This window comes from Rhinoraja longicauda, chromosome 36 (genome assembly GCF_053455715.1).
Source record: "Rhinoraja longicauda isolate Sanriku21f chromosome 36, sRhiLon1.1, whole genome shotgun sequence".
Taxonomy (NCBI): Eukaryota; Metazoa; Chordata; class Chondrichthyes; order Rajiformes; family Arhynchobatidae; genus Rhinoraja; species Rhinoraja longicauda.
Window position 1 is genome coordinate 9683402 of NC_135988.1, and position 25945 is coordinate 9709346.

Consider the following 25945-nt stretch of genomic DNA (forward strand, 5'->3'; position numbering starts at 1 on the left):
TCTACACTAGCAGTATTCTACACACTAGGAGCGATTTACAATTTTACCAAAGCCAATTAACCTATAAACCTGTACATGTCTGGAGGTGGGAGGAAACTGGAGCACCTGGAGAAAACCCACAGGGTCACAGAGAGAACGTCCAAACTCCGTACAGACAGCACCCGTAGTCAGGATCTAACATGGATCTGTGGCGCTGTAAGGCAGCAACTCTACTGCTGTGCCACTGTGGAACAGACTGCCAGAAGAGGTTGAACTGGCAGATACCCATTATATTGGTTTAAGAAGCATTTGGATAGGTATTTGAATATGAACGGCAGAGGGTTAAGGGCCTAATGCAGGCAATAGGATTAACAGGAAAATGGGATTCATAATTGGCACATATGAGGTGAGGGTGCAAGCCCACGTTTCCATACTGCGTAATTCTTTGAGGAGGAGGAGGGTGGAGACAGCAATTGGAATGTCTTTTCTAGGTGAAGATCAAGATTGTCTGAAGGGTCTCGACCCGAAACGTCACCCATTCCTTCTCTCCAGAGATGCTGCCTGACCCGCTGAGTTACTCCAGCATTTAGTGAAATAAATACCTTTGATTTGTACCAGCATCTGCAGTTATTTTCTTACGCTAAGATTGTTCTGGTGGCACAAATGCTGTAGGTGTGTCAAACACAGGATGATTAATGCTTGTCTGGTTGAGTATAAAGAGGAGTTTAGTGAGTGCAGAAGAGGGAGAAAAAACAATGTTGAAAATTGTGAAATGCACAGCAATTACCAGAAATCTGAAATCAAAGTTAATGCAGTGAAAAATTAGCAGATCAGGTAACATTAACTGATCATCCATCTGGAAAGTTTGTCTCACCCAACATGATCTACATGATCTGCTGTCAGCAACCATGGCATTAGTCTTGCCTAAAGAGTGTGGTCTCCGATCACAAACACTATCCACCCTTTCCCTTCCAATTTAAAGCATATGCTTGTCTCCTCAATCTTCCACTGCTTATGAAAGCTCGTTGACTTGCGAGGCAAGGTGATGGAAAGAGAAGTAGAGCTATTGTTTCAGGTCGAAGGCCTTTTGTCAGAAGTATTATATTGAATGAGGTGAGGTTTATTTATGCTGGTTGGCAGCTCCTGCACTGGTCAAGAAACGTTAAGTGTGCTTGAATGTTAACTATAATACATTGAATTTCTATACATAAACAGGATGCTAGTATGATTTATTTTTTTAAAGGACAGTGAGTCCCTTTTCAAATAATTTGACATTTGCTAGTGTCTGTATTCAGGGAATCTACCTTATTATGGCCTTTGCACTTATTTAAATCTGAACCTTTCTGGAGCTATAACACTTTAATGTTATAGCACTATATTTTGCACTCTGGTTATTTTTCTATTTGCATTACTTGTTGTCCTTGTGCATGGCTTGATTGTACTTATGTGTGGTGTGATGTGGCTGGATTGCATGAAAAAACAACGTTTTTAAAATGCATCTCAATGCATGTGACATTAAACCGAAACCAAAACGATATCAAGACTGCATCAGTATCAGTTACATGTGTAGAATTCTTAATGCATTTGCAAGGTTGGTAACACAGCCAAAATCCTTGATGGAGCATCAAGGCACATATCTAGCAAATAGGATGTAAAGGAGTGCATTGGCTTTTGGTTCATTCTTTTCTTGGACTTCAGCAACAATTTGTCTTCCTACTGTTTATCCTTCACCCCAGATCAGCTATATTTCACATGGCAGAATGAATAAAGCTACCCAGATACAACAGAGGCTGTTAACCACAAATGGGCTCAAACAACACACTATGTGCAGTCAGTATTACTGTTTTTTTAATAAAATTGATTCACTACTTCAGGAAAATTCATGTCAGAATGGAACTTGGCTCCCCAATGGTGCTCATATACTGATTGCATGCTGAAACATGGCATGCACAGCCTGACATTTTTTGAGCCCATTGAACAATATATGCCTCTTCATATTCATACAACTCAAAACATCATCCTAATCTGGAGGCAAAAACTATTAAAGTCACTGCAGGCAGAAAGTTATGAATTAAATAGGATATAGAGGGTGGCATGGTAGCACAGCGGTAGAGTGGCAGCCTTACATCCCCAGAGATCCGGGTTCGATCCTGACAATGGGTGCTTGTCTGTACAGAGTTTGTATGTTCTCCCTGTGACCAACGAGGGTTTTCTCTGGGATCTCTGGTTTCCTTCCACACTCTAAAGACATACAGGTTTGTAGGTCAATTGGCTTGGTATACTTGTAGATTGGCCCAAGTGTGTATAGGAGAGTGTTAGTGTGTGGGGATAGCTGGTCGGCAAGGACTTGGTGGGCTGTAGAGCCTGTTTCTACACAGTATCTCTAAACTAAACAAAATATAGCGTTAATCCTCGAGAAAAAGGTCCTGACATTAAACTATTTACTTAACAGGAAAATGAAGGAGAACACATTATAAAAGGTAATGGCTAATGTTGTTATATCAGATCCTCAATCTCACGTTTCAACTGGAGGACATCTACACAGGTATAAAACTAAACAAGGAGTAAACAGGTCAAATTCAACATTTTGTTTTCCTAAATAATACTGTCCATTTTGAACTGATCCAGCACCTCTAAAGTTAATATTACGAACAGACCAATGGATAAATGGCAACTTGAGGTCTTCTATAGGAATGACAAACTCAGTCAGGTTTAGCTAAGCTCAGATAACAAAATGTTTGCTATTCAAATGTAATTGTAGAATCTTCCATGTACTTGTAAATAGCCACAGAGAGGGTAAAAGAAACATGGAATCTGTTTAGGAAGGAATTGCAACTGCTGATTTACACCGAATATAGACACAAAATGCTGGAGTAACTCAGCGGGACAGGCAACATCTCTGGTTGGAAGGAATGGGTCATTTGTTTAGCATCTTAAAAGCAGGAATACCAACACAAACTTGTGATTATTACTTTTCTCACAGCATCCAAAATGTTTTGTGACAAATTAACTACTTGTAATGTACGTTTGCGTACAAGGCTTCAGGAGCAGTGGGCTGAAAATAACCAGATAATTAGCCTTTGTTGATAAAGAGTTCAGCCTTGTAGTGAAAGTATTCCCGACTCAGCTTCAAAATAGTCCCTTGGGAACTTTTATACCCACCTGAGATTGGTGATGAAGCATCCATTTCCGATGCCTCAGGCAACAGATGAAACAAAATATAACACACAAATCTGCCTCAGTTAGCTAACCTGTTGCACTCCAGGCTTTGGAGCAAGGGCCTAAATCCAGAACCTTTTGACAGAGGCTTGAGTGTTGCTAACCAAATGTTGGATTACATGGAGACAGGGCAATAAATGAGCGTAAAGTAGATAGTTGCTGATTTAGGACTGGTACAAGCACAATGGAGTGAATGTTCTCTGTTATTTTTTTTAGATTTAGAGACACAGCGCGGAAACAGGCCCTTCGGCCCACCGAGTCCGCGCCGCCCAGCGATCCCCGCACATTAACACTACACACACTAGGGACAATTTTTTTACATTTACCCACTCAATTACCCTACATACCTGTACATCTTTGGAGTGTGGGAGGAAACCGATGATCTCGGAGAAAACCCACGCAGGTCACGGGGAGAACGTATAAACTCCGTACAGACGGCGCCCGTAGTCAGGATCGAACCTGAGTCTCCGGCGCTACATTCGCTGTAAGGCAGCAACTCTACCACTGTGCCACCGTGCCGCCCCTATGCAAAAATGTCTGTAACACTTTTGATGGGGCGGGGGGGGGGGGGGAATACTGTACTTCAGAATTCAGAAGTACCTCACTCCTCCACCTCTGTATGGCTTATTTAAGATATAAATTTTCTACATTCTATTGTAAAACTGAACGTTATCTTTAAAGGTGTGTTTCATAATTAGGAATTGAGAACTAACTAATTATGAACGAATGTCGGTATAAATTAATGTTTAATGCCTTATTTGCAAATTATATAAGGAAAACAGTTCTTAAGAATGCTGGAACACAATTAATCATAATCTCCACAGTTTTGGAAATGAATCAAGGGACTTCATTAAAGCCAAGTCACAATGTTAACACAAATGATTTTAAATAGGAAATACCATATTCGGGAATGTGGCATATGTTAGTTCACCAGATAATCTGTAGTCTGCTGAGAATGTGCAAAGTACTGATGAAATCCTTTCAAGCAAAATGCACAAAATAAAAATGGTGCAATGATCAAAGCATTGCTTCGCAACGCACTCCACAGGGTATTAACAAATAAAATGTCAACCACTTCATTGAACAAGTGAACTCAAACTTGGTTTGCATTGCAGTTGTTAACGAATATGAGAAGGGACGAAAGGAAAGTGGTAAAATTCAAAGGAGGTGTTTCAGAACTTTTGATTTAACAGTTGCAAATTGGGAAATGGTTCACTTCAGGGGACATGCACAAAATTCAGAACTGTGAATGCTGGGATACCTTGCAGAGCTGTTGATCTGGAATTTTTATACCAAAAGGGAAAGACAAGGATGTGCAGGGATTTGAAAACAAGGCAAAGAATTCAAGATAAAATCTGGCCACTGGTCTGTCAACGTCGATCTGTAAAACATGACACCGAATGAACAAGGCAATGGAAATGACAAGTTTTAGATTTGATTAATTTCTTGAAGGTTTACGATGCAAGTTTGGGCAGAAGTGCTTTAGAGGTTAACAAAAACATTATTTGGAGTATTGTGTGCTGTTGTGGTGGCCACAGGACAGACGTGGAGGCTTTGGAAAGGGTGCAGGAGGTTTAACAGAATCGTGCATGGATTAGGATGTATTTGGTGCAGGTAGAGATTGGACAGTCTTGGACTCTTTTCTCTGGAACGTCCAAGGTTGGGGGGAGACCTGATAGAAGTATATAAAATTATCAGAGGCAACAATAGGGTAGGCAGTCAAAATCTTTTTCCCAGGATGGAAAAATCAATAGTAGAAGGCATAGCTTTAAAGTGAGAGGGACAATGTTCAAAGGAGACTCGTGGGGCAAGTGTTATTTTTTTTAACACAAAGTGTGGTGAGTTCTAGGCACTGACTAGAGCACGCTGCCAGGATGGTGGTTGAAGCAGGTACATTAGTGGCATTTAAAAGACTTTTGGATTGGCATTTGGGATTTGAGGATTTGGGACTCGGAACACAGCTACCAGCCTTGGAGGGCATCTACAACACACGATGCCTCAGAAAAGCCACCAGCATCCACAAAGACTCTTCACACCCCTGCAACAGTCTGTTCGAACTCCTTCCTTCGGGCAGACGATACAAGGCCTTCTACGCCCGCACCTCCAGACTCAGGAACAGCTTCATCCCTAGGGCCATAGCTGCTATGAACCGGTCCTGCTGAGCCGGATGGTCACAACGCACAGTGATCCGGCACAGATCTACTTGCACTTTATTCTGTCTTAAAACTGTTACAACTTGTTTCGTTGGGTTGTTGCTGTTTAAATTAATACTGACTAGCTAATTAAATTATTGCATCGTATGGGAGGCGCATTCCCAATCTCGTTGTACCCCTGTACAATGACAATAAAGATATATTGTATTGTATTGTATTTGGATATGCAGAGAGTGGAGTGATAAGGGTGCAGGTAGATAAGTGATGGTCATATTCACTCAGACATTGTGGGCTGAAGGGAATGCTCTTCTGCTGTACTGTTCTATGTTCATAAATTAATAAAAAGAAGAGATGAAACAAATCATTAGATGACCTCCTGGAGTTTAAAAAAACCCGGCTACGCTCAGAAGCAAATCAGTCTGAAACATGACACCAAAGTCCTTGGCTGAATTTGATAAAGCAATAGATTTATAGTTGCTGGGTACTGTACACCATTTCTGAATTTCTTTTCGACTAACCAACCCAACACACCTGCTTCAATGTTACTCTTTTGGTGTATACGATTGAGTCCAATCTATAATCCCAAGTATCTGGAGACTATATACTGGCTTTTACCGTCAAATGATTTTTTGGCAGAGCAGTGTTAGATTCACAACACCCATACAAAAGAAACATATAAAAAACCAAATCCAAATTTACACCTACAAACACCAATTAAACCCAGTTAGTACACCTGAAGAAAAAGTGTTAAGGAACCTTGACCAGCTTCTAATTAGGACAAGTAAGGTAATTGTGAATATTACTCGTATTTAGCGAAATAAGCATGACCAAAGATGACATCAAAGTTTTAGGTCAAGTTCATTTCAAATAGCTATTTGGAAAGCAGTCCTTTATTTAGGAATAAAATCTGATTCATGTGGGGAAAGATCAGCACAGATAAAAAATCTTCAGCCTTTTCTCTTCCTCAACTTGCTCAATTAAAATAATTAAATGTATGAAAACATGCTGCCTCACATTAAATCTTAAAGTACTGGAGGAACTCAGCAGGTCCGGCAGAATCTGTAAAGAGAGTGAGTGGGCAGGCAATGTTTCAGGTCGGAACCCTTCTTCAGACTCTAGGTCAAAACATCACTTGCCCATTGTCTGTGTTCCTCAAGCACACAGTTTCCAGCATCTGCAGTTTCTTGTGTCTGCCTCACATCAAACTGTGGGCCAGCAAGACAAATATAAGTGTTAATACCTTTTCCTTCTCCATTCAGACTCACAGCCTTATCCTTAACAACATATGTCTTTCATTGTCCTGCAACTGCTAGTGTTCCTTGATTTCTGTTAGCAATGCTGCAATGCAGGGCGGCAGAGCCACTTTGTTCGATGATGCATTTCGTGATGACATAAAATAAATGGGCAAGGTCAATCAATGTTTGCCAACAGGCTGAAGCAAAAATTCAACACCGTGTGCGGAAGGTTGCAAACAGAGAGCTTAATTACTCATTTGACTAGACTCAGTTCAGAAATAAGAGACCAGTGGATCAGGTGACATTTGTTGCATGGATTCAATTGAGAGCTGCGGAAAATGTTGTGCCAGGAAAACAAATTTTGAATTCAAAATAAAAATTAAAAAGTGTTGCAAAGATTCATAATGTTGAATTTGACACTTTAACTGTTTTCCTCCCCAAAGATGGTGCCTGACCTCCCGAGCATTTCCGGTTTATATTTTAAAATTCAAACATGCATGGTGGCGCAAAGGTAGAGTTGCTGCCTTACAGCGCCAGAGACCCGGGTTTGATCCTGACTATGGGTACTCTCTGTTTGGAGTTTGTACCTTCTGCCCATGACTGCATGGGGTTTCTCCGGGTGCTCCGGTTTTCTCCCACACTTCAAAAGATGGACAGGTTTGTAGGTTAATTGGATTCGGTAAAGATTGTAAATTGTCCCTTGTGTATAGGATAGTGCTAGTGCACAGGGATTACTGGTCGGTGCGGAAGGGCCTGTTTCCGTGCTGTATCTCCAAACTAAACTAAACATCTGCAGGTATTTGCTTTCTAATCACATCAATTTCTCATACCACCTCAATCAGCCATCAAATGAGATCACATGGGTAAGTGTTTCATTGTACTTGGGAACACGTGCCAATAATAAACACGTGGCAATACAAAGAAAAGAAATGTAGCATCACATGGAGAGAAAAACATCGCAGGCTTCATAGGCTTCCACCAGGAATCAAATACTCAAGCCATTGGCCCTGGATACACAATTTTGTGAACAGATTAAGGGTTGTACTAATGATTTTGCCAACATTTGAACCTTAATTTCCTGACCATGTCCATCCACTCTATTTCAGGAACACAAAGGGATGGGTGCATACAGAAAATCAAGAACATGCCAGACCCAGTTATATCCACAAGTGAGGGCCATGCAGAAAGTTCATGAAGGACATGGTGCTCATGAAGTCAACTGGCTTTTCCATCTGCTGAGGCCAAACTCTTTTGAGCTGCTGACTCCCTTGAGTGGTTACATGCACTTTGGTGGATGAATTTGTGAACAAATTGCCTAGATTTCTTTCAGATCATCTTCTGAGTCAAATGTGGATGAATGGATAGCCCATTCACCTTATGAAAAACAAAGTTGTGTGTTGAAGGCCATTTTAGGGATGCATGGTAAAACATGGAGGCTGCCATTCTCGTGCATTAGTGAGAGAACGTCCATCTGATTAGATCTTTCTCCTCGCTCAGATGGGTATAACAATCCATATCCTGGAGAAAAATGGGGGATCTATTGCCAGTTTAGTGGCCAATCTTTCTCCCTTAATATACACAAAGAAGTCATCTGGTCATTTCCACTTTGCTGTTTGTAACTCCTTGCTCTTCACAATTTGGATGCCTTGTTTTGCACGTTATAATTGTTACTTTGAAACTTTGAGACATGGGTATCATTAAAAAGAGGCTATATAAATAAGTCTATTTCATTACTGCATGGGCATGGGCATAAAGTAATTGTTTTTAATTATTGGTAATCCCTGGAACAGAATAAACACAACTACAGTTTGACACAAATCATAAACAGAGCATGGGCATGATAGACACAAAGTACTGGAGTAACTCAGCAGGTTAGGCAGCATTTCTGGAGGAAAAAGGATGGGTGACATTTCGAAACATCACCCGTCCTTTTTCTCCAGACCAGCTGAGTTCCTCCAGCATCTGCATCTCGTATTTCGCTTGAGCAGCTTACAACCCAGTGGTATGAATTTGATTTCGTTAAATTCAAGTAACCCCTGCATTCCCTTTCTCTCCATCCCTCCCCCATCCAAGTCACACCAGCTTCTCTTTTTCACCTAGCAAACAGCTAACAATGGCCGGTTTCCTTTCTCATTGTTACTTTTCTGCATATCTTTCATTCATTTGTTCAATATCTCTCCACATCACCGCCTATATCTCTCATTTCCCTTTCCTCTGATTCTCAGTCTGAAGAAGGGCTTCGACTCGAAACGTCACCTATTAATTTTCTCCAGAGATGCTGTCTGACCTGCTCAGTTACTCCAGCATTTTGTGTCTGTCATCGGTTTAAACCAGCTTCTGCAGTTTCTTCCTACACATCTGCAGTTACATTCTACACATGAGTGTATGGGCACCAAGGTCAGGATTGTTATTTTGAAACTTCGAAACATGGTATCATTAAAAAGGGGCTATATAAATAAGTCTCTTTCATTACTGCATATGGGCATAAAGTAATTGCTTTTAATTATTGAAAATCCCTGGAACAGAACAAACATAACTACAGTTTGACACAAATCATAAACTTAATGCATGGGCGAGAGAGACACAAAGTGCTGGAGTAACTCAGCAGGTCAGGCAGCATTTCTGGAGAAAAAGGACGGATGACATTTAGAAACGTTACCCATTCTTTTTCCCCAGACCAGTTACACTAGCACTTTGTGTCTACATTCAGTATTCGATAAAAGCTAGCTTCTGCATCTCATATTTCGGCTGCATATACTATCTGCTATCCTATGTCAACAAAGCTACGACATGGGTATAATTAAAATATTTGAATTTGAATGAAGGCATTCCAATCAATCAAGGTCAAGGTTTCATCATCAGTTTATTGTCACATGTACCAATTTTTTCCATGAGTAGTAGTTCTACTCAATAACCAAAGTCTGTAGTCCCTTTTCTGCTCTGGTTTATTTTCACCCACATGTTTAGACCAGAACATTGTATCCTTATTGTTTTGATGTGGTTATGCTTTATTCTTAATTGTTAACTGTATGTTTGTGTTGTCATTTGTGAGCGGAGCACCAAGGCACATTCCCTGTATATGCACATACTTGGCCAATAAACTTATTCATTCATTCATTAAGGTACGGTGAAATTCAAATAAATCAAGCTGCTTGTTACTTTGCAGTCACAATGAAATAGCAGAGATTAAATGGCTCTAAATTAGCTTTATTGCAAGGCATTTGATGGAACATTAAATGGAACATTTTGTTTCTTTGTTACACCAAAAATTCTAACCTTTCAATATTTTAAATTCCAGAATGTTAACATTGAGAAAATCTACTCCAACCCCTCCACTCCTGGATGTTAGTCTCTCCCTCAGATGGAACATCATCTTACAAGGTTACATTCCAGGAATCGGAGAGAGTAAAGCAGTATCACTGCTCAGAAGTAGTTAAGATTTATTCCAGCCAGCTAAAGCAGGACCACTGGTTCGCAGTAAGAGAAGTTAACTTTTATTTATGATTACATGGAATTATAAAATTTTAGCATGGCTTTTCTGTGCCCCCCCCCCCCGCCCGCCACTCCATTACAAGATAAGACAAGGAATGGCAACAACACGTCGCTTTTCATTAACCAAATCTCAAGTTCCACATAGAGGGTGCTGCATTTTATTCTGTATTTCTACACTTTTCTGAAAATCTACACTTTTTGCAAATAAAATGTCAATAGGTGCTGTTCGCATTCTGTTCCTTACTACTTAATTTGCTGGACCACCCAAGCGAGTTAAAGCAAACATCCCACGTAACCCATTTTTGAGAGTACAACTTAAGTTCGATGACTATGCAAACTTACAGTAGTGATCAATGCTATTAGAATTGGATCTCGACCCGAAACGTCACCCATTCCTTCTCTCCTCAGATGCTGCCTGACCTGCTGAGTTACTCCAGCATTTTGTAAATAAATACCTTCGATTTGTACCAGCATCTGCAGTTATTTTCTTACATTACAATGCTATTAGAAGAAATTAGCAGGAAAATTTTATTGATGTTATCCATTTCACCAATTTTGCTTTATCTTTTCCTCTCCCCAAGGAAAAACATGTATACCTTTGAATACCTTCAGCAAGACCCTGCAGAAACAGTTTACAACTGGAAATCGAGCATTGCCAGTGGGTGGCGGTCAAATTCAGGGCGTTTCCTGGTTTGGATGCACAACTGGAAATGCCGCATTGTTTGCCAGTAAACACCCAAAGGATCAGTAGTGTAATGTGACACAGCCTGAATGAAATAACTTGCTCAGCCAAACAATACTGTTAAATATAGAATTTTGATATGCTGCTCTATTGATCAAGTATGATATATACCATATTTCCCTTGTATGATCTACATTGATTAACTGGAGTATTAGGAAAAGAGTGCCCTTTCATCCACAAAAATAATATGCAAAGCATAATATCAAGCCCATCCCTTCCTATGCACAGTAGCTTAATCTGTTAGGTTACTCCATTCTATTTATTGCCCCACTCTTCCATTATCTCCAGTAACTGTTAAGATACTCTCATCCTCCTGTTTCCCAATATTCCGCTGGAATGACGAACCATCTTATCAATTACATTATGCAGTAAACAAGAGCAAGAGTTAAGTTTAACCTCATAAATTTCAGAAGTCATTGAAATGTTTACCACTTTATTGAAAATGGCAATGAAGTATTTTTCAAAAATTGCTATTTGATGTCTTGAAGAAAGGAAAGGAGGAAATTATCAAGGAATTGGAATATAAAGCTTGATGTAAAAAGATAAGACAAACAAATTAATTGCAAATACCTTCTATATTATTTAGCACCAGTGAAAGACAGACTGCTGGTCCAGATAGGTTGTGCATGACTCAATATTTCTGTTCTGTTAAAATAAGTTACATGGCTCTATACCACAAACTAGCTCACAGTTTTTGTTTGAATGTCAGTGTGGCAATCTGTGGACAAACCGTTATTGGCACTGCTCAGATCTAAAAGGTCATATGAAGTGCTTATTTCCTTTCAAAATCGGGCAATTGATTAGAAGTGAAGTTGAGTACAGGTAGTTTTGCTATAACGTGACAGTTGCTAAGAAACCTTGTAATTGTGTCAGTGGGGGAAAGGGACTTGGAGGCTAGAGAGATTCAGACTCGCAATAACAACGTTTTTTTCCCCTTACAAGATGTTCAAAAGTCAATGTATTTTTAAGCTACTAATTTATTTTCGACTACAAGCTAAAAATACTAAAAGCTGTAAAGTTACATTGTTTAATAGAGTATTTCTGTATGTGTCTAAAGAAGTGTTTGCTTACGGCCACACACAATTAAAGTAGCAGCTGCTTACTTAAGACAATGGTTTCTAATTACTGCAGGGAGGTTTTATGAAAACAGGTTTTCCTTCCGTATATTGCTTAAATCCAAGACAGCTTTTTTTCTGTTTGTCAATTTCCAAGTAAATTCGAAAATCAAAATTATTATGGGTTATAATGAGAACATGGGTTACAGCAGAGCTACATTTAAAACAAAACTACCTTCTTGATATTACATCCCAAAACACTTTACTGCCAATAAAATATTATTGAAATAAACATTTTTTTGTATTGTAGGAAATGTGTCAGCAAATCTGCATGTAGCAAACTCCCACAAAGATCAGCGAGATAGTGATCTAACAATTTGATTGCAGTAAAAGACAAAGTGCTCGAGTAACTCAGCAGGTCAGGCTGCATCTCTGGTACAACATGAATCTTTTTGTGTCTTTTCATTTCTGGTCTTTGTCCAACCATCTGCCTATCAAAACCCCCTCACCTTTATCCACCTATTACCTGCCAGGATTTGTCCTACTCCCACTTCTCTTCCAGTTTGCTCCTCCCGCCCCTCACCACAATTAGTCGAAGAAGGATTGCAAACTGAAACGTCACCTATTCATGTTCCCCAGAGATGCTTCCTGACCCGCTGAGTTACTCCAGAACTTTGTGACTTTTTTTGTAAACCAGCATCTGCAGTACCTCGTGTCTGAATCTGTTGACGTGCTGTTGGCTGAAGAATAATGACAGTCACATCACCAAGACAGAACTCTACACGAGGCAGTTGAGGTAGGTACTATCGCAACTTTTAAGAAACATTTAGAAAGGTACTTGGATAGAATAGGTTTAGAGGGATATGGGGTAAACGCATGCAGGTGGGACTAGTGTAGATGGGACATGTTAGTCGATGTGGGCAAGTTGGGCCAAAGGGCCTATTTCCACGCTGTATGACTCTATGACTCTAATTGAGAATTTTGTCGTACCAGGCTTTGTTCCATCTATGCGAGTGGCAAGAATCAGAATGCTGACAAGTCCTATTCACATTTTTAATTGCTGACACAGCAGTTTTTCTTTCCAAAAGGAAGGACAAAATACAGCACTCTTTATTGACATACTTAGCTGTATAATAACAGTGAAGCTTGGGATTTGGCCTATGGAAAGCAGTGGCTCAAATTAGGCCGCTGTCTTGCCATTCAGTGTTTTTATTTTGTGGTGGAGAGAGGGAAGTTATACAACAACTATCCCAAAATGCTGAATCAGTCTGAAACAGCACCCATCCATGTTCTCCAGGTGCTGCCTGAACCGGAGTTACTCCAGCACTTTGTGTCTTTATTTTGTAAACCAGTATCAGCAGTTCCTTGTTTCTAAACCCTAAAATGTTAGTATTTCAGGAAGGAAAATGAAAGAAGTGAACACCTGTAATGGCTCTCGACTTGATGGTACAAAGTCCGGTATGACTCAATACTCAATTGTGATTATCTATTCCTTCATAGCTATGTAATTGCAGCTAAATTCCAAGCAAGTTTTAAGGCAAATTAATTAACCATGTTTCGCTTATGCAGCACCTTTCAAAGCTTCACGACTCTCAACATGCCTCAGTGAAAATTACAACATCGTTAAGCCCTTTATATTGATGCTGAAGGGCCTGTCCCACTCAGGCGAGTTTTTAGGCGACTGCCGGCGACTGTCAAAGTCGTAGAAGGTCGCCGAAAAATGGGCGGCTGGATCCCCCCTATGACAATGTCTACGACAAGCTACAACAACCTACCACCCAGTCGATGTCAAGCTATGGCAAGCTACTGACAATCATCGACCCAATCGTCGCGGCTTAGGACGTCCACCCATGACCGCACCTACGACACCCTACAACCACGCAGGTGACAACCTACGACAACCAAAGTCAACCTACGTCCACCCGCGACAAGCTACGACCCTGTCGGCGACAACTGAAGACAGTTCACATCATTTTGGCCTCTGGTTTTGATGCCGGTACCTGTCACCGGTTGACGTAGGTAGTCGCCAATGGAATTCAACAAAGTCAGCACCGGCGACAACCTACGTCACCTGGCAACAACCTACGACAGTACCTACGTCAGGAGACGTCAAGCTACGATCATTGGTGTCAAACCAACAGTCGCCGAAAATGTTTAAACATCTCAAAATCCAGTGGCGACCAGAAAAATGCTACGACTCTTTGGAGACTACTCACGACCGTACAGGCGACACCCCGGCGACAGCCTAGTCGCCTGTAGTCGCCTAAACTGAAAAAAAAGACTGATTTGTCAACTTGTAGACAGCAGTGAGATGAAAAAAAAAACAGAATTAAACAAAAACTGTTTTTGGTTGTGTGAATGACAGAGGAACATTTCTCAGACTTCTGATTCCCTGCCTTTCCTTAACTTTTAGGTTAATATAACCTAAAGGATTGAATACAGACCTGGTTAAAAATTTTTGAATGGGACACGTGTTCTTGCAGTGCTCAAGGCTAGATTAAGTGCCGAAGGCCTAAACTCAGTCTGTAGACTAGAGAAGGTAGCACAACTCCTCCATAATGCCAACAAGGACATCAAGCACACCTAAATACCATCCGTGTAGGTGAGATTCTTTACCTTTGTGTCTTGCTATGTTTTCTAAAAAATTTGCAGCCTCTGAATAAGACTGATACTGACACATGCTTAGCAAACAGTCCTTGGAATTTGTTCCAGTCATTTGCTCTGAAGGCTTGAACCTTGGTCACAGAGTCATAGAGTTACACAACTTGGAAAGACTCATTGACCCAACTTGCCCACACCGACCAATATGTCCCATCTACACTCGTCCCAACTGCCTGCGGTTGGCCCATATCTTGAACCTTGGTTTCCAATTGCTCTTAGGGAAAGTTTAGATCTCAGAATTTGAGCATTCACAGCTTTCCTCGAGTCTTGCCTTCCACAGTTGATTTAAGGTACCCCCAATATAACACAAAAGAATGGTGTACAATATCATGCTGAGAGTATCCTATTCATCCTTCATGATGTAAACACCTCAACTTTTCAACTGATCTCCCAATGACAATCTTTTCAGGCTTTCAATGTTCTCTCAGAACGCTATTATATCCTGTGCAAATATGCAACTGATTTTGATCACATAAAATCTAATTCCTCTCCATTCTCGTCAAAATCGCAAACTGCTAGAGGAGCTTAGATTAAAAGCACTGATCAATCTCATGATTTAATAAAAGATTGAATGTCAGAACAATCTTGAAGAGTTCTTCAGAAATCAAATCCACTCGCATGCATCCAAACCTATTAAGCAAATGGAGACCCAGGACCAAATTCACTGACCAGACAACGGTTCCTGGCCGATCTATTGCAAGCTGTAAACCTGATGTCAGAAAAACCAATGTAAACTATCTGGTAGAGACTGACTCTTTCAATGATACTGTCGTCCAAAAGATAACTGCGTGAAATAAAAATCCTATTCTATTTATTGAAGCTATAAACATAATTGTTCACGTTCAATACTCACAATCGCTTCTACAATCAAAATGGCTCTAAGAAAAATGCTCCACAATTAATGATGAGAAACAAATAACTGCACCAATTCCAAAAATTATGGTCTGCATTTGACTTCAATCAGAAACATGGACAGCATTTTCAGGAAAAGAATTGTAGGTTCTGATAAAACATTGCTCCTGGCATATTCCTACCTATTCACCACCTCTAAAACACAAGACTGATTGCCCCATTGGGCAACTTGCCCTTGGAAACAGGGCCTCACTTTCTGCTCTAGCCTTCACACAAAAGCTTCAGCTAATCAAGTATCTGTTCACTGATCAAAAATATGTCACAGAATATATAGGCCCAAATGTTGGAGTAACTCAACGGGATAGGCAGCATCTCTGGAGAGAAAGAATGGGTGATGTTTTGGGCCGAGACCCTTCTCAGTCTGAAGTGTATAGACCCAAAACGTCACCCATTCTTTCTTTCCAGATATGCTGCCTTTTCCTGCTGAGTTACTCCAGCATTTTCTGTCTATCTTCGGCAGCTCCTTCCAACACAATCGTATCTCACAAACTTGTTCAGGAATCTAAAGTACTGCTTCACAGAGAAACAATTTGTAATAGCTACAAATCATGTTTTTAACGTAATAGCTACAAATCATGTTTTTAACGTTGTTTGGACGTTGGTAGACAGAGCTTTATCAATCCCCACCCCCTCCCCCGCGCCAGGGACTGGAAGGGGCCACAGAACCAGTTTGGGAACATTTAAGGAAGGCAAAGAAAAGAAGAATTCTTCTACAAGCAACTCCTTCTGCAGACTGCACAATGTTTTGCATGGTTGAAGGGAAGTGTCAGTCTTGCCATGGTGGATCTCAGTCAGATCTCAAGGTCAGAAGGTTAAAGATATCACCAGGGATAAATAGTCAATCTGACCTGTCATGACAAGCGCTGATAATATTTTAAGATGGGATCTTAATTTAAGGCATTGACTGCTCTCTTGGAGAGATGTAAAATATCCCATGGACTATTTCAAAGAGCAGGGATGCTCTTCCCAATTTCTATTGGTGAAAGATGGGATCAAGCGGTTGCCACATTAATAATAATAATAATAATAATATATTCCTTTATTCGTCCCACACCGGGGAAATTTACAGTGTTAGCAGCAAAGTGGATAGCAAGAGAGCATTCATTATAAATAAAAGATACATAAATTGTCATTGCTGCTTGTGGTATATTTCTGTTGAGGAGAAACAAGAGGGCCAGACCCTTTTCCTTGACTGCCCTTCCTCATGTCCACACTTTGATCCCTTCTCTTAACTGCCGTTCCTGTGGAGTCATACAGTGTGGAAACACGCCCTTCGGCCCAACTTACCCACACCGACCAATATGCCCCATCTACACTAGTTCCACCTGCCTGGTTTTGGACCATATCCCTCTAAACCTACCCTGTCCATATACCTGTCTCCCACTACTTCTTCTCCGCTCCCTTCCGTTCACAAGAAGAGCACAAAATGCAGTGGTTGCAGAGTTTTAAAATCAGGTAATCGTATAGGGGTTGATAATGACGGTGAAGCAAGATCCTTTGGTGCCTTGGATGTTGTGTGTCATGACCCATGAATCCACCTGCCAAGCACACAGAGACCACTGCCTGCCAATATTGGCATGCTCTGGGTATCGGGATCAGCAATCAGGCTCTGAAGAGGGTGAGCGGCAGCGATCAGTGGGTAACCTCAATGTGTGAAGGAGAGTAGATGGCAGCTGGAACATGCAGGGAAAGCAGGAGAACTGAGAGGTAATAGAATAAGAAGGCAGGATCTGCGAAGGGGTTAGGGAGTTGAGAGGGCTTATCATGAATGTACCAGTTAAGGGAATGGAAACAAAAATAGGGTGATAAGGGTAGGGACGGGAGGGAGGACAGCAAAAGAAATGAGTGTGGACGAGCTTGCGTGACTGTGCGTGGTCAGAATATGTTGATGCCAAGTCTAATGTGTCTGTGCAGCAGAGCCTGGCCTCCAATCATCTTGGACCTGCTAACAGACCATGACTCGAGTTGGCTAATGTGATAGCTGACATTATAATACAATCCCACATTTAAGGAATTGAAGTCATCTTCCACTCTTCAGAAATGGAACCGAATCAAGCCAACCTTAAGCCAGAGACTGCCTTTTTTTTTTAACATAAAGGGTGGTCAGTATGTGGAACTCCCAGAGGGGGTAGTTGAGGCATGTACTATCACAATGTTTAAAAAACATTTGGACAAGTACATGGTAGGATACGTTTAAAGGGATTTGGGCCAAATGTAGGCCCTTTGGCAGGTGGAACTAGATCAGATGGGGTATGTTGATTGGCGTGAGCGGGCTGGGCCAAAGGAGCTCAACCCATACTGTATGACTCTATGACATTTTGTGCTCTTCTTGTGAACGGAAGGGAGCGGAGAGAACTGCAGTAGGCAATTTGGAGGCCGCCCAACCTAAAGGGCAATGAGGCATTTCAGAAAGTTAAAAAAAATTATTGCTATCATAAATGCAAGCTTTTGTTTTCAAGGATCTATACAACTGGGCTGCATGGTAGCACAGCAGTAGAGTTGCAGCCTTACAGCGCCAGAGACCTGGGTTGGATCCTGACTACGGGTGCTGTCTGTACGGAGTTTGTACGTTCTTTCCGTGTACTGCGTGGGTTTTCTCTGCATGCTCCGGTTTCCTCCCACATTTCAAAGACGTACAGATTTGTAGGCTAATTGGCTTTGGTAAGAATTAGAAATTGTCCCCAGTGTGTAGGATAGTGTGTAGGGATCACTAGTCGGCGCAGAGTCATTAGGCCGAAAGGCCTGTTTCCACGCTGTATCTCTAAACTAGCTCTAAGCTGCTTGGCTCCTGCCAGCTTCAGGATGAGGGAAAATCAGGACCACTTTGGGGACAATTAACTGGTGGTGCTGCTCTCTCGGTTATTTTCTCTCCAGAGCTTTTATGGGGGAGGGAAATAAATGCAAAAGATAACTATCAAGTCCCTGAATTAATCCACCAACAAACACTATCTATGCTCACCAGAATGATCACCATAATGATCCTTTCAGCGAGGAATCAGCTCGAGTGATCTAAAATTTGGTATGAACTTTTCAAAATGAAATGGATTCAAAAATGCAAATTGTGGATTCTTCACAAAGTAATTCCCATTGAGGACTTTAAAAAAAAAAGTGCTGCAATTTGCTAATTGCACTAATAAAGGAAATACTTGATACAGAGTGCACGTTCGATTCACCAGGTGGATTTCTGACATGACTGGCTTTATATTTGAGGATAAATGGGGCAGGATAAGGTTCTACTCTCTAGACCTGGAAAGAGTGAGACATGACCTTTTAAAAACAGACAGAGTACATGGGATAATTGCTGGGATGATGTTTCCCTGGTTAAGAGTCTAGAATTATGGGACAATGTCTCAAAATAAGGGCTAGGCTATTCAGGACTGAAATGCTGAGACATTTCTTCACTCAGAGAGTGATGAGTCTTTAGAATTCTCCACCCAAGAGGCCTATGAAGTTTCAGTCATTGACTGCATTCAAAATAGTGATTGATAGATTTTGGTATATTGGAGGAATTAGGGGATAAGACAGGGAAACAAGGCAAAAGATCAGCCACAATCTTGTTGAGCGGCCTACTCCCGATTCTATTTCTTACATTCTTTACGGGATAAATGCAACATGCAGCCGTCTGCCGACAGTAATTGATGCAGCTGCAGTTGATACTTTTAATAAATGCCACGGTTTTTTTTTACAGATCGCAAAGATTTTTTTAAAAGATTTTTCTTCAGTAATTTAAGCCGATCAATATAATACAATAATTCTACATCTTCCATCTGTAATGAGTCAAAGGATGCTGAAATTTCATTACTATTGCAACATGGCCTGCAGATTTATCAGTTTTATGGCTTGAATTGCTGTAAATCGGCCAATAAGATTACCCTCAAGTTTGCCCCCGGTCTATCAGGAATATCATTTTTTTGTAATATAATTTCCAAAGATCTATTAATATTAATATTAAGGACAACGCTGCAAACCGAAAGGAAAAAGTCCAATCTTTTCAGTAATATAATTCAGAATATTCCAATGATCCAGAAAATTATTGAAACTGCTGAAAGGCAATCAGCACAAATATACATCCTACGGGTTAAAATAATGCTACTGCGTTTATAATTGGACACCAGAAATAAACATAGCACATCACAGTTATACTCATGTGATGATTGCAGGTGCATCGTAAATGTTAATGAATGCTGCAGAATCAAAACCGGGTCTGTTGACTACAAACGTATTAGAGTTCTGGTTATATTGGTATTACTTAGTTGGCTGACACTCGATAATAGACCAAGGACAGGTGGATCAGTAAAATCGGAGGATCGATTGTGACAAGACAGAGCCAGGAAACAAAGTGCTGGAAGAACTAAGCAGTCATCTGTGGAGCAAAATGGACAGGTAAGATTTCGAGTTAGGACCCTTCTTCAGATAATTCTGAAGATGGGTCCCGAGCCGAAATGCCGCCTGCCCATTTCCTCCACAGATGCTGCCTGACGTGCTGAATTCCTCCAGTTCCTGAATTTGAGTTTTGCTCAAGATTCCAGCATCTGCAGTTCCTTGTGTCTCCGGAGGCAGGATTGTTGTAGGGTTTACCAGCTGTATTGCTTCAATTCTCAGTTAATTTTTGTTTTAAAACTCATTCACAAGATTCAATGTAACCATGCAATGTCCAATCCTGGGTGTCATCAAATGAGTGGCTTGCTTGGTCATTACTAATCTTAAATGCCCAACGGGGTGTGGAGGTCCAGATCCAGTATCTCAAATCCCACCACAGGATCTGGGATGTTTTAGTTAGTACTCTAAATCACTAGTCTAGGTTTGGAGTAATCAGCCACATCATGGGCATACTCTGCTGGGATGCTGTCATCATTGTTAATTAGTTTAATTTATGTTTCTATGAATACGGTATTGGAGTGTTGCCGAGGGCCACTGTAACATGGTGTGCAGTGCTGGTGTGCCTGAAGGGGCATCAGTGTATTGTTGAGTTCTTCAGTAAGAGTAGTGGGCAGGGAGGCAATGTCTATCCATGCATTTGCACTCGGGTGATTGGGGGGAGGGGTAAGGGGTTAGCCAAGACATCTGAGGAGACGGGGAAGTTAGTGCATGGAGGATGGAGAAGTGATGTTGATGCGTGGGGTTGGCAGGGATGGGTAGTTCAACTGATGAGTTTAAGAGACCGAGGATGTCTGGCCAAGCTGTACAGGGAATGTGAGGAAAGTGGAGAGGTGGAGGTAGGGGTTATAGGGGCCTTCCAACAGTACTCTTGTGGAGGCTGCGGGTAGGGGCTCATGGCAAGATGGGAAGGATCAGGGAGTCGGCAAGCGCAATGGGAAAGGTAGAAACAAAGCACTGCAGATGCTGGTTCATACAACAAAAGATAGGCACAATGTGCCAGAGTAACTCAACGGGACAGGCAGCATCTCTGGAGAACATTTTGGGTTGGGACCCTTCTTCAGTCTGAAGAAGGGTCTCGACCCGAAATGTCACCCATTCCTTCTCTCCAGAGATGCTGCCTGCTCCGCTGAGTTACTCCAGCACCTTGTGTCCAGCAGCGGGAGAGATATGTTGGGGTGGTCGCTGGCTCTACTGGGGGCTGCTGACTGCACCATGTGGAGGGAAAAGTTGGAGCGAGTGAAAAATGCCGTTGAAGAAAAAGAAAGGGGATAATTAATCAATTGTATTGTGAGAAAGAGGAATGAAGGAATGATTTGTCAGAGGTCAGGGGCGAGAGGAGGAAATTATCTCTCAATTAGGTTGCAGGTGAGAGGAAAGAATGATCTGTGAGTAAAGTTATGGGGGGGGGGGGGGGGGTGAAGTGAGGACAGTATGTCAGTGATGATGAGGAGGGTAGTCAGTCAGTGATAATGGGGGTGGAAGAGGGATGATTCCGGGAGTGACAGAGTCACTGATAGATCATCCCATATATCATTGGAAATGAGTGAGATCGGAGGCAAGGACAGGGAATGATCTGTGAGTGACGTTGGGGAGGGAAGGGGATAATATGCCAGTAATGTTAGTGTGAGGAGAGGGGATGATCTAACAGTGATATAGGCGATGGGAAAGGGAATGGTTTGTCAGTGATATTGGTTTGAGGAGAGGGGATGATTTGTCAATGATATCGGTGATGAGGAGACAGGGTGGTTTATCTATGATATTGGAGACAGGTGAGGGGCTGATCTGTCAGTGATATTGACGATGAGGAGAGGGGATGGTCTGCCAGCGATATTAGCGGCAAGAGGTTAATCTGTGAGTGAGATGGGAGAGAGGCCATGATCTGTCAGTGAGGATAGGGGTAAGGAGAGGCGATGATCTGTCAGTGATATCGGGGATGAGCAGAAGGGATGACACGTTATTGATATTGGAGATGAAAAGAGGGATTGATCTGAGTGAGGTTGGAGAGAGAGGGCATGATCTTTCAGTGAGGTTGGGGGTAAGGAGAGGGGATGACATGGCAGTGATATTGGGAATGAGGAAAGGGATTGATCCGTGAGTGAAGTTGTAGAGGGAGGGCAGGATTTGTCAATGAGGTTAGGGGTAAAGAGAGGGGATGATGCCAATGATATAGGGGATGAAGAAAGACATTGATCTGTGAGTGCGGTTGGAGAAGGAGGGCATAATCGTTCAGTGAGGTTGAGATTAGGGGTAAGGAGAAGGGACGATCTGTCAGCGAGATTGGTTTGAGGGGAGGCGATTGACCATGAGTGAGGTTGGAGAGGGAGGGCATGCATGATCTTTCAGTGAGGTTAGTGGGGAGGATGATCTGACAGCTAGATTGGTTTGAGGGGAGTCGATTGACCATCAGAGGGAGGGAGGGAGGGAGGGCATACATGATCTTTCAGTGAGGTTAGTGGTAAGTGGAGAGGATGATCTGACAGCGAGACTGGGTTGAGGGGAGGTGAGAGACCATCATAGGGAGGGCATACATGATCTTTCAGTGAGGTTAGTGGTAAGTGGAGAGGATGATCTGACAGCGAGACTGGGTTGAGGGGAGGTGAGAGACCATCATAGGGAGGGCATGCATGATCTTTCAGTGAGGTTAGTGGTAAGTGGAGAGGATGATCTGACAGCGAGACTGGGTTGAGGGGAGGTGAGAGACCATCATAGGGAGGGCATGCATGATCTTTCAGTGAGGTTAGTGGTAAGTGGAGAGAGGATGATCTGACAGCGAGACTGGGTTGAGGGGAGGTGAGAGACCATCACAGTGATTGATGGTGGAGATACGATCGGGCAGCAGCGGTGAACCATCTGCCCCACAGCCCCGAGTTCCTCGCCGCACCGAGAGAACTCGATGATAACGCCGGCCCTCCTCCCCTCCCCTCCCCTCCCCTCTCCTCACCTTCAGCCACCACCTCCTCCACCGTGACATGCTGCCGGCCCACGCAGAAGACGCGGCCGATGAAGCCGTTGCCGGGGCAGGAGCCGCCGCCGCCTCCGCTGCTGCTGCCGCCGCCGCCGCCGCCGCCTCCGCCGCCGCCCCCCGAGCCCACCGCCTCCCGCCGCGAGTCGAAGAATTTCTTCATCCCCAACCGCCTCTCTCGATGCTTATCGACCGACGGATTTTAAAATTTAAAAAAAAAGAACACACACAAAATGTAAAATAAATAAAAAACACCACACAGAACAACCCTCCCCGATCGCCGCCTAGCCGGGCCCAGCCGCGGCGGGGAGAGAAGCGACGGCGCTCCGGGGCTGAGTTGCGGACCAGGCCGGGCTGCGCGCCGTTAATCCCGACATTAAATAAATAACAGCAGCGCCGACGGGACCCAAAGAGCGGGACATCAGCGCGCCGCGACCCGGATACGCAGCGTACCGGAAGTCACCCTCCTTCCAACCTCCAATTACTGCTGCTAGTCTTTATTATTTAAAAAAAACACAGCCAAATGCCATGATCTCTCACCAATTCCAGCTTCTTTCTTGCTTCGAGACGATTTATAATACCTTACAAGTGGTCGGTCTACCTTGCCAAGCGTTGTCAGACTCCTGGACCGGTGCATCTTGGGTGTTGTAGTTTCCGTTTCTGCGCGTTATCGTGGAAACCAACGTATCCTGTCATTGAACGGACTACAAATCCTATAGGGCTGTGCGCATGTGCAATGAGAGGAACGCCCTCATGGACTACATGTCCCAGCGTGCCTTGCTGAGCCTTGCGTCTTCTCTTCCGAAGAAGGTCTGGAGTTTTCTTCACATCCAATGTTTTTTTTAAATTAATGGTTTACAAGTATATATTTTTTGTTGTGGTGATCAAGGATTTAAATGTCTGATGTTTGGCGTTGAAATCATAGTATGGACCCCATTCCTTCTCTCCAGAGATGCTGCCTGACCCGCTGAGTTACCCCCAGCGTTTTGTGTCTATCTTCGGTGTAAACCAGCATCTGCAGTCCTTTCCAACACATGGACCAAGTGGCCCCTCTGTGAATGCATTTGCTTCAGACGGACAAGAGCGGTGCCGGGTGGCGTAGTCTTGTCACTACAGACTGGTATAAACATTACACTTTTAGTGCATTTAGACACCAATATGTTGAGACATGTGTCGGAAGGAACTGCAGATGCTGGTTTACACCGAAGGCAGACACAAAATGCTGGCGTGACTCAGCGACGTAGGTTTACTAGGTTAATTCCCGGAATGGCGGGACTGTCATATGTTGAAAGACTGGAGCGACTAGGGTTTTGTATACACTGGAATTTAGAAGGACGAGAGGGGATCTTATCGAAACGTATAAGATTATTAAGGGGTTGGACATGTTAGAGGCAGGAAACATGTTCCCAATGTTAGGGGAGTCCAGAACCAGGGGCCACAGTTTAAGAATAAGGGGTAGGCCATTTAGAACAGAGATGAGGAAAAACTTTTTTAGTCAGAGAGTTGTGAATCTGTGGAATTCTCTGCCTCAGAAGGCAGTGGAGGCCAATTCTCTGAATGCATTCAAGAGAGAGCTAGATAGAGCTCTTAAGGATAGCGGAGTCAGGGGGTATGGGGAGAAAGCAGGAACGGGGTACTGATTGAGAATGATCAGCCATGATCACATTGATTGGCGGTGCTGGCTCGAAGGGCCGAATGGCCTACTCCTGCACCTATTGTCTATTGTCTATTCTCTGGAGAGAAGGAATGGGTGACGTTTCGGGTCGAGACCATCTTCAGACTGAGAGTCAGGGGACAGGGAGACAAGTGATATGGAAGAGTAAGGATTGAGTGTCATCTCAATATAGGATATGGATTGAGTCTCATCTCAATTCTAAATGGTTTACCCCTTATTTGTGAGACTGTGCCCATTCATTCTAGACTGGGGTAGCAAAAGAGGCTTCTCAGCTAAAAATATTATGCTTCAAGGTAACCAAAGATGATGCAATTACAGATGACTTAACAACTTAACTGCAAAGATCCATTTTAAGAAACATCTTAAAAGTATTCCAAAGGTGATTGATAACACTGAAAATGTGTCTCAATCTGTAACGTCACCTATTCCTTTTCCCCAGTGATGCTGCCTGACCCGCTGAGTTACTCCAGCTTTTTGTGTCTATCTGTGGTTGATAAGACTGTTGGTCTGGCTAAAGTATTCAATGGTAATAAAAATAACATGTATTAATAGCCACCTGACATAGCCCACATATCTCCATAAAACCTCTTTCATTCTGTTATCTTCCAGCACATTGAGAAACTGACTCAGTTTCTTTCAGTTAATTTGAGCTCTAGACTTTGAAGGGAATACAACTGCAAAATTACACTGCCGAAAGAGTATTTTAAGAACTGAGTAATATTGTTGAGACTGAATGTCCGCCCACAATATTTTTCTGGAAGAATTTAGCATGAGGATTACTTGTGCCCAGTAAATTGTTGCATGTCTGAACATAAATATATACATGCAATAAATGACACTACACTGAAGAAATCAAAGCAGAAAAAAACTGGTCTCCTGAGATTGAAGAACATATTTCAGGAGGTAGCAACCAGAACAATAGTGCATACTCCGTCTGATCAGTCTGAAGAAGCGTCTCGACCCGAAACGTCACCCATTCCTTCTCTCCAGAGATGCTGCCTGTCCCGCTGAGTTAATCCAGCATTTTGTGCATACTCCAATTGTTTGTTTGGCACATCCCAATTTGGTTTGTATATGGTCTTGTTGAAATATTCTTGCTTATAAACCTGCTTTTCCTTTTCACCCACCCTCCCCTTCACTCCTGCAATCCCATCACTCACACAACTGTCTTTCTATAGACTCCATGATTTACCAGTTTGAATCATATTTTTGGTTCTTCCAGATCCTCCAATTAGTCCTTCATGATCTCTGTCTACCTTATAATGTTTCTTTCTTGAGGATGATCTCATGAGAACACTGCACAAGCCTTTCAATACATTCTCATAAAAACCCATGATGTGGTCAACATCCTTCCATGTCTGGCATATCCTTTTCCACGTGTTATTACTATTCCAAAACACATTGTTAGAGAATTATATCCAATTAGTTCCAAACATGCTAGCAAACACATCTGTTCCTTCAAGATGGGGTGATTGCTGGT

General features: G+C 42.4%; 1 protein-coding gene across 8 annotated transcripts in view; it reads right to left on the reverse strand.

Moving 5' to 3' along the window:
• The window catches only part of aak1b (AP2 associated kinase 1b), a 104422-nt gene extending 81207 nt beyond the window's left edge, over positions 1 to 23215 (reverse strand). For all 8 annotated transcript variants that reach the window (XM_078428783.1, XM_078428782.1, XM_078428781.1 and 5 more), the window contains exon 1: positions 22770 to 23215. In XM_078428783.1, the coding sequence (XP_078284909.1) occupies positions 22770 to 22953 (184 nt within the window). In that variant the 5' untranslated portion in view covers positions 22954 to 23215. The remainder of the gene's footprint in view (positions 1 to 22769) is intronic.
• Positions 23216 to 25945: the final 2730 nt, after the last annotated feature.